Source organism: Engraulis encrasicolus, chromosome 2 (genome assembly GCF_034702125.1).
Source record: "Engraulis encrasicolus isolate BLACKSEA-1 chromosome 2, IST_EnEncr_1.0, whole genome shotgun sequence".
In the NCBI taxonomy this organism is placed as follows: domain Eukaryota; kingdom Metazoa; phylum Chordata; class Actinopteri; order Clupeiformes; family Engraulidae; genus Engraulis; species Engraulis encrasicolus.
Window position 1 is genome coordinate 30,393,517 of NC_085858.1, and position 10,000 is coordinate 30,403,516.

The 10,000-nt window shown below is 44.3% G+C and overlaps 1 protein-coding gene across 2 annotated transcripts in view; it reads left to right on the forward strand.

Annotated features, from left to right (window-relative positions):
- Nucleotides 1-10,000, forward strand: part of LOC134436804 (F-actin-uncapping protein LRRC16A-like) — a 115,289-nt gene that overhangs the window by 81,637 nt on the left and 23,652 nt on the right. For both annotated transcript variants that reach the window (XM_063186156.1, XM_063186163.1), the window contains exons 26-28: nucleotides 2,849-2,980; nucleotides 7,283-7,458; nucleotides 9,220-9,307. In XM_063186156.1, the coding sequence (XP_063042226.1) occupies nucleotides 2,849-2,980; nucleotides 7,283-7,458; nucleotides 9,220-9,307 (396 nt within the window). The remainder of the gene's footprint in view (nucleotides 1-2,848; nucleotides 2,981-7,282; nucleotides 7,459-9,219; nucleotides 9,308-10,000) is intronic.

Below are 10,000 nucleotides of genomic sequence, written 5' to 3' on the forward strand. Positions count from 1 at the left end.
ATAGAAACTATCTTTGATACTGCAAGTATACTTACATTTCCCCAGACTCTCTCATTGTTACACAAATCAACCTGGCAGGAGTGCAGATGGAAATAAGCTACTGAGCTACTGAACGCTAAAGAAGAATAAGTGGAAGTACTCTTGCTGATGTGATTTCAACACTATTACATGATCTTAAATAGCTTATACACTATACCTAATGGGGTCGAGATATTATAAGAGTACTTGTACCAAAGATAGTCAACATAGTAGAACAAGAAAAATCAAACCATTTCTCACCAATGCAAAGGAGTGTGCTCAAGCCCTGCCTCCTCAGGGGGCATGATCCCCTCCTTCTTCGTTTTTTGTTGCGTTTAGTGGTGGCTTGCATAAGATGTGCGCTACCGCCATCTACTGCGCTAAGTAAAGGGAACTCCATTCTCCATTCTCAACCTCCGGTGGTCCCCTAAAGTGGCGTTCACATGACGTCACATGGATCCCGGAAAATTGCCGTCTTGACTGGTCTCTACCATCTCTACTTCTACCTTTACGTCATACACCTCTGCCTGGTATATACTGAATACATAGCCTTTGTAAATTGCAAAGCCTCAGCCATTTGTCTCAATGTTTCATCCCTTAAATAAATAAATAAATAATTAAATTGAAGCTACTGTACTAATTCCCCTCCCCCTGCCCTAATACAGCCTCCCCTCAACCTGTACCATCTGGTACACTTACTGTGTAAATGGACATGTCCATTCAAGTACATTAATGTCACTTCTTAAATAAATAAACAGGAACACTAGTCCTACATATGCCCCCCTCCATCACACAGGGTCTGTGTATGTAAATAGGAACATACGTATTGTACGTAGCCATAATCATTTACCCTCACTCACTCTTAAATAAATTAAACTGCAACAAATACCATTGCTATCAAATGCTAATGCTAATTACATATTTGTTTTTGTCCCTCGCCACCCCACCATAGCCTCTGCCAATAAGTGTCCCTTCATAAATCATATTGTACATGCATACAAATGTAAGTCGAGGTTACAGTAGACACAGTCTCAAACCTATGACCTCTCATGTAAATGTTGGAGGTTCACGCACTACCAAGTCAACTAAAAGCCAGGCTTGTAGTCTGTAGCAGTAGTGTACAAACCCCAACTCCGGTGAAGTTGGGACGTTTGATAAACAGTGAATAAAATCAAAATGCTATCATTTTCAAAACATTCAATCTATTCATTAGATGGAGAATAGTGAAAAGACAACATATTAAGTGTTAAAACCGAGAAAAAATATTGTTTAGGGGGACATATGTGCTCATTTCTAATTTGATAAATCCAACACGTCTCAAATAAGTTGGGACGGGGACAATAAATGGCAGCAAATGTCGAGGAAGACTGAAAACATCCAAATAAGATAAAACAACAAAGAAGAACATTTCAAAATGAATTGTACTGACGGACAATATAGGTGTCCAGGTATAAGATCATCACAGAGAGGCTGAGTCACTCAGAATTAAAGATGCAAAGGGAATAATTACCATAGTTATTACATACATTTTTGAATTCCCTTTGATTTACCACGATTGAGTGTATATAAGACATATTTTTGTTACTAAAATCATTGTATAGGTTCATGACATCATGAAATATATATTGGCTGTAGTCTCACTGTAATTCCTGGAGTGCTAGAGCTATTGAAAATTGACCATATTAAGAATGCTTTATGCGTGCAAATGATACAGGGGTGTAACATTCTCCTAAGCACCTGAGCTCATTTGAAATAAACCCAGAAGACATGGGAAACTGTCCGTTGCTTACAGAAGTCAGCAGAAGTTGTAGAAGTCCATTCTTTTTGACAATAATAGAGCATTGCACATCCTGTGCTACAGTGAAAATGGACCATCCAACTTGTGTTAGTGCTAACTTCAAAAGTCAGCCTCCATGATGGCATGCGGGTGCAGTAGTGCATTGGTTAAGATGTTCTCACTCATCTGTAGAGTTAAATACAGTGCTGAATGGTATAAATGGGTTTTAAACAGCATGAAAAGCCACTCATGCATTATATTTTGAAGGGAGATCTTCGATTACTGCCACATAGTAAGGTCAAATTGCATTCTCTACTATGTTTTAACAGTTTGGCTCCATCATAAGGACCAGCAGGGGATAAAATGGTGGGCTTTTGGTCAAGACCTGTCACACTGTAAGCACTACAGAAAGGAAAACATTGCAAAACATGACAAGGAATACACCCACCATTTAAGCTGGTGAAATCATGTCCAAGATAGGAATTAACACTGTTTTTTATATAAAATCATCTCATCGGTTAATGTATTTAACTGTTAAGTGTTGTCTTTTGTTTTGTTTTCAGTCTTCCTCGACATTTGCTGCCATTTATTGTCCCCGTCCCAACTCTTTTGAGACGTGTTGGATTTATCAAATTAGAAATGAGTACATATGTCCCCCAAAACAATATTTTTTCTCGGTTTTAACACTTAATATGTTGTCTTTTCACTATTCTCCATCTAATGAATAGATTGAATGTTTTGAAAATGATAGCATTTTGATTTTATTCACTGTTTACCAAACGTCCCAACTTCACCGGAGTTGGGGTTTGTAGCATTAGGTTACGTAGCGTTATGTTTTTACTAACACTCAGTTAGTAACTCCAAGCTGGTTTCTCAAAAGCATCATTGCTAACCAGTAGGTTGCCAATGCCTATGTGAAATTATATCGCAACCAAGTAAGTTGCTGACTTGTTTTGCAAAAACGCTGTTGAGAAACGCACCCCTGTGCTACTTGGCGTCCATCACACAAACATAAATAACAACAATCGTCTGCCCCCACCCCCACCCCCACAGCTTCTGCCCAACCTGTACCAGCTGGGGGCCATCTCCAGGGAGGAGCTCAACGGGTCGTCAGTGGGGCCCATCCAGGAGAAGCTGGACTCCATGGCAGGGGAGGTGGCCCGCGTCATGGACGAACAGCTACAGGTAAGAAACCGTGGGGTGATACTGTATTATGTTATGCAATATCAGGGGTACTCAGTTAAAAGTCCCAGAGGGCTTTATTGGGAATTCCTCCCAAAAAAGGGCCAACCTTTAAGAGGGGATAAGCATTCAAAACAAACTATTTGGAGATAATTCTTTTAAAAAAAAGTAATAATATATTTTTTAGAATTATTCTAGGGCCAGAGATTGATGCCCCGCGAGCCACAACAGGTCTGTGGGCCGCTATTTGAGTATGGGGGTGCTATATTGTAGTAGTTAGCAGGACTTGATGGCAGAAGAGGGCGCCCAGGTCATGGACGATCGCTGCCGGTAAGATACTGTATATTGATGACACAAAGCCAAGGACAAGAACCAGAGAAGTAAATACTCCCTGCATTTTGGACCAGATCATGGACAAACGACTACAGTGTTGAGGTACAGTAGAGGGCATATCTTTACATGCACAGCTTAGCTGAGCAATTGACAACTAAGCTAGGGATTTAATTGGAGTGTCCTAGAAATCCAAGTATATTTCTGTACATGCCTGGTAGAAGTATTGAATGAGGTGCACACCTATGCATAGCAGTGCTGACAGACTATATTGTAATAGTTCCAATCCATAACTCCCATTGGTGAAAGTAAAGGGAGTCCTATAGGCAGACCCTATTGAAAGACTTTCAGTTCAGTGTTTATCTTTCCTTACTGTGTCATAGTGTCTTCCGGTGGTTACTCGAGTCGCTACCTCCCGAATCGTAATCGAATCGAATCGCGAGGGCAGTGCCAGTGCACACCACTAGTGGTTAGCCATCACTGAATCATTTGCTGCCTATCTTGGTCATATGCAGAAGAGACCACTGTCTCCATGTGACTAAAATAAAGGACAAAATTATTAGAGATGCACCGGATCCAAGATCCGGTTCCGGATCCGGCAGGATAATAGGGTTTTTCACAGGATCCGGATCCGGTTCCAGGATCCAGGATCCGGTAGCCGAGGCTTTTCAGTCAAAATAGTTGGAGCCAACGTGATAAAAATGGCCCACGTGTGCGAGTAGGCTATGTGTTTCAACCCTTTCGTATGATCCGGTATCCGGTTCCGGATCCGGCAGGATCTTAAGCAGTGGATCCGGTATCCGGCAGGATCCTAAAAATCAGGATCTGGTGCATCTCTAAAAATGATAAAGAGATCAAATGTATTCAGCCATGCTGCATTCTGCTTTGTCGTGAGGGCTGAGTGATACGTATGATGGCTTATTGGCTCATGAATAATTGAATTTGGAAATCTACTGTATTGCTGTGATGGCTAAATCTTTTTAATTATCCCAGAAATAATTGCGTTTTAATCTGATTTTTTGGAATTTGCTGCATTACGTTATTGATGGTAGGTATTCTGTTCACTCTGAGCTGCTTGAGGAACGTTACATTGTTCTCCTGGACGTGGCTTCATATTGTTCCATGCTGTGGAGGGGTTGCGTCAGCCCTCGCTGCCACCACAGTTCAGGATTGGCATGCTGAATCAACCACCAACTCTTATATCACCCTCCGAGCTGTCACAGCATGTTGGCCTGTGTGCTTACTCTGCAAGGATGGGAAGGGAAGGAGGAAGAGGGAGAGACAGAGAGACACAATGTGCATGAGAGAGAGGGAAAGGGGGAGAGATGGCAGTAGCAGCGGTGAAAGTGTGTGCTTACGTGAGTGTGTGTGTGTGTGAGAGAGAGAGAGAGAGAGAGAGAGAAAGAGAAAGAGAGACAGAGAGATAGAGAGAAAGAGAAAGAGAAAGAGAGAAACAGGAGGAGAAATAGGTAGAGAGAGAGAGAGAGAGAGAGAGAGAGAGAGAGAGAGAGAGAGAGAGAGAGAGAGAGAGAGAGAGAGAGAGAGACAGAAGCCGTGGGAAAGGAATATAGAGGCAGAGCTTCGAAGCAAACGGCCAGGCTCAGTAAATATGTACATACTGTGTGTGTGTGTGTGCGTGTGTGCGTGTGTGCGTGCGTGCGTGCGTGCGTGCGTGCGTGCGTGCGTGCGTGCGTGCGTGCGTGCGCGCGCGCGGCACGAACGTCTCCGTGTATGTGTGTGTGCGTGCATGTGCAAGTCTGTGTGTGTAGCTGCGGGGTGTGAGGGGCTGTCTGTCACCCTCTCACAGTGTCTCTAATCAGGCGTGAGGGGAGCGAAGGGGGCGGGGGGTGTAGTGAGGGGAGCGAAGGGGGCGGGGGGTGTAGTGAGGAGAGCGAAGGGGGCGGGGGGTGTAGTGTAGAGTTCTGTGGAGTAGCTGCTGTAGTGGACAGTTGGGGGGGTTGGTCATGCAGTGACAATTGTTTTGTGTGCGTGTGTGTGTGTGCATGAGCGTGTGTGTGTGTGTGGGGGGGGGGGTGCTAGGGGATCGTACGGTGATGGTACATTTGTTTGTGTTTGGTACAGCAGTGCGGTGAGGAGAGGACTAGTGGAGTGGCTTCTGTGGTAGAGAGTGTTCTCCAGAGCTCCATTCTCTCTTGTTTACTGGTTAAGCAGAGCGGAGCAGTTCAGTGCAGCCCAGCCCTCCCCAAGCTGCCGAGGCTTACAGACAGGCCACTGTATGCTCCGGGCCCCGCCACACAAACGGCCCTTTCACTGGGGCACCCTCAGCAGCCAGCCAGGGAGGAAATGCCCCCGCCCCACCCGGGCCTGCCACACACGCACGCATAGACGCACGCACACATACACACACAAATGCATACAAACATTCTCTCTCTCTCTCTCTCTCTGTCTGTTGCTGTTTGTCTCTCTGTCTTTGTCTCTCTCTGTCTCTCTGTCTGTCTGTCTGTCTGTCTGTCTGTCTGTCTGTCTGTCTGTCTCTCTCTCTCTCTCTCTCTCTCTCTCTCTCTCTCTCTCTCTCTCTCTGTCTATCACCTCCCTGGCTTCTAACCCGACTCCCAGTGGCTCATGGGAAGGCTCCTAGCTCAGCATTCCTGTGATGTCTCCTCTCATACGCTGACCTGCATATTAACAGCGTCTGATTTGTGAAGTTTCTTGGGAAGTATTTATAGGCTGCATGCGATGTGTATTATATTTCTGTGCTGACTTTTATCATTTTAACAGTGCATACTGTATGCTGTAGTTCAGGATCAATGAAATATGGCATTTAAGTTGGCCATTGAGTTACTGTTCAGTTGATGTTTTTTTTCTTTCCAGAGAAACAATAATTAGCTGTAAGTGTTCCAGTGCACAGTTGTGTGCTTTGTGCGAGTATCTTTGTGTGTGCAGACTCATATGCATGCATGCGTGTGTGCGTGCGTGCGTGTGTGTGTGTGTGCAGGCTCACATGCGTGTTTGTGTGTACATGTGTGTGCGCATGTGCACCAGTGTGTGTGCAGGCTCACATGCATGTGTTTGCGTGTGTGATTGTGCACGTGTGTGTGTGCGCGCGCGTGCGTGCGTGTGTGTGTGTGTGCTGTGTGCCATGCTTCCAGTTTGAGAGCAGGTCTGTGTACTGCTGGCTTTGTTTGCTCATGAGGTCCACAGGTGTATAAATAAACCTGACTGCCTTTCATCCTTTATGACGGCCAGACACATTGATCTACAGAGACATCACATCAGACAACACAAACAACTAGAGTGAAGTGGACTCTTCAGATCTCCAATCTACCTTTCAAAATATCAAATACTCATTTTATTTCGCTAAAATTGTCCTGATGGGTTGGAAAACCAAGCGGAGGCATATTATATTGCTACCTCATGGTGCGCTTTAACAGTCTTTTCAGAATCTGAAAAGGGGCTTGAGTTTCATTTCAGAACACCAAATACTCCCAGTCAATACAATATAACTCAATGCATTTCTGAAGGGGGGTCTTTAACTGTCTGATATGCAGTGCAGAATATCATGTGCCCCGAGTCAAACTCAACACATTACAGTTCTGTGTTTTGTTTATTACATGTAATGGTGTTTTAATGGCTGTTTCGGGCATTACCAAACTTCATAATGGAATTTTCCACTCTATTATCTGAGGATTTTGGTTGATTGTCTTTTTCATCAACACACGCCGCACACACGCACACATGCACACACGCACACACACACACACGCGCACACACACACACACACACACACACACACACACACACACACACACACACACACACACACACACGCACACGCACACGCACACGCACACACACACACACACACACACAAATACCTATTTCCCCTTCCTCTCACACTCACAAACACACACATACACACTAGCAACACTTTTAAATATCTGTTTTCCTCATACGGTATGTGTTTGCCTCATTACACCGTTCTCTCTTGTGTGTGTGTGTGTGTGTTGTGTGCAGAGTCTGCTGGGCTCGATGGTGGATGCTGCGGAGGGGCTGTGTCCCCACGTGCTGCAGAAGGCCAGCCTGAGGCAGGACCTGATGAAGGCCTGCACCGGCAAGATGGTGGTGCCCCGCAGCTTCGTCAAGAACACCCTGCTGCAGCAGTCAGGCATCGACATCATCAACAAGATCAGGTAGGGACTGGTGGATGGTGAGACGCTTTAAAGGGACACTGTGCAGGAAATGGTCAAAAAAGGTACTGCAACTATGCTGCTCATTGAAACTGGGCTGCCTATTGCCAAATTTGATCTTTACATGAAAGTTTACTAATTAATAAACAAATATTTTCTAGTATGGTCCAAGTACAGTAATTTTTGCAGCTATAAATGGCTATTTCTGGAAATTCAAAATGGCGGATCATGGAGAAGATCCCCCTTTTCATGTATGAAAAGTGCAATTTTTCCAGTCATAATGAATACTTAGACTTTGATGATGGTGGTAAGTATTCATGAAAAAGGTAACATTAGTGAATGGGCAGCATGAATTCTGGAAATAATTAACTAAAAATCTCACACAGTGTCCCTTCAAGACAAGGATGGGCAACTTTCTTGGTAAAGAGGGCCAACATTTTTCATCACCGCCATCAGACAGCCACATGACCGCACACTTCAACTATGAGAGAAGCTATAAAATGATAAAAAAAACCTATTTGTAGATGTAAATGTTTATTAAGCCATGGGATTTTAACATGTCCTTGATAAACAACCAAATGTAACATTTTTAAAAAGGACCAAAATGCTCACGTTTACTGTAATGCTGGCACAAAATTAAATTCTGTTTGTCTACAGGCTACACTGAGTGAGGAGGCGGGCCACATGTGCCCCTCGGGCCTCCAGTTGCCCATCCCTGCTTTAAGACAAAGGAATCTTAGAAATTACATTTGCATTACAATTAAGTTATATTTCAGGGCAACTAGAGAAGGTGGGGTCTGTTGTAAAGGTGACTGTCTTCAATGAGGGGGGAAATCCTGGTTTGTGTTCATAGTATGGCCCTTGGAGGACTTTTACGGCCCTTGGGGGAATTTGAAGTACCCCCCCCCCCAAATGAAAAAGGTTCCCCACCCCTGCTTTAAGACCTTATGTACAAGGGACATAGGTCTGCAGCTGTCCGGCATCAACAAAATCAGGTAGAGTAGGCCCAGTTAGGGGTCTTGAACACCAGGGCGGTAAAGCGTTGCGGAACGGCCGCGTTTTTTACCGGCGTCTGTGAAAATACATTGAAACATATATATCCTTACACAACAACCGGCGGCAGTCGAGCGTCAGTGGCGCCGGCGACCGGCGGTGTCTCATTCAAATGAATGGCAAAGTAGCATGCTAGCTTTGGCTGTGGGGAGGGTTTTGAACAGGACTGGCCGCGCACGCCGACGCTGTCAGTGTGAAAGGCAGAGAAAAACACGGCGGCCGAAACTAAGCAGAAAGACCGCGTTCGCCCCGTGACCGTTCCGTTCCGCCTTGGTATGTTTTGGCCCTTAGGGGTTGCTTAGCAGTAAGCAGCTGGTCTTCAGTCGGGCATCAACATTATGAACTAGATCAGGTAGAGTAGGGGGTGAAGTAGTGTGGTGATGTGTCGCTTTAACAGACCTCATCAACACGGTCAGGTCATCATAGTCAAGAGTTTAGTAATAGACAACTGGACTTCAGTCCGACATCGATATCATCAACAAGATCAGGTAGGAGGTGATGGGGAGGGTTGTAGTAGGTGATGGCTCACTTTAGCAGGTTTGTTATATAAATAAAGGATGGATTGCACATCGTGTTTTGTTTGAACTGAAATTGACTCAGCGAAAGGCTGCAGATATTGCACATTATAATGATTGATGTCTGGAGTGCTTGTTTTGATAAATCTCTCTCTCTCTCTCCCTCTCTCTCTCTCTCTCTCCCTCTCTCCTCCAGTGAGGTGAAGTTGAGTCTGGCCTCTTTCCTCTCTGACCGTATAGTGGACGAGATCCTTGAAGCCCTATCTGGTTCCCAGCATACACTCGTAAGCCATCGATCTGTCTCCATTTGTTTAATATATTTAGAATTTAGATGGATAGATAAACTCTTAATTGTTCTAAAAGGATAAATATTTTCACACAACAGTTAATTTAAAAAAGACGGCAGCATCAGTTGTGAATGACTCATGCCCCCAGCCTCATGAACAGCATAAAGGATTTGAACTACATCTTTTCAAAATTTGTACCATTTTCAAGGATGTAAGCTTATTCAATCTGCAATTGAGTAATTCAGTTATAGTACAGTGTATGTATGATTGTGGACAAATGCAATCAAATGACTCTAATATTGCTGTAAAACATTGCTTCCCTTGCTACAGGCAAAACATAACATGAAAACAGGAAGACATTTTTCATGCTATTAATTAAGTTTGAAATGCCAGTATTCTGGCTGGGCTGTTGTTGGTGAAGCCCATATTGTCTTCTTTTCTTTAATCCATGGTGACCCATCAGGACAATGTAAAGATGGCTGGCCATACACTAAAGCTTGAGAGATCCATCTGTCACCTGTCTGTGAATTTGAACTCACCTGTGTATATGTGCGTGTGTGTGTCTCCGTGTCTGTCTGCCTGTCTGTCTGTCTGTCTGTCTGTCTGTCTGTCTGTCTGTCTGTCTGTCTTTCTCTGATGTATGCATGTCTATATGTGTTGTACGCCTGTCTATGTGCGTGTCTGCTTCTT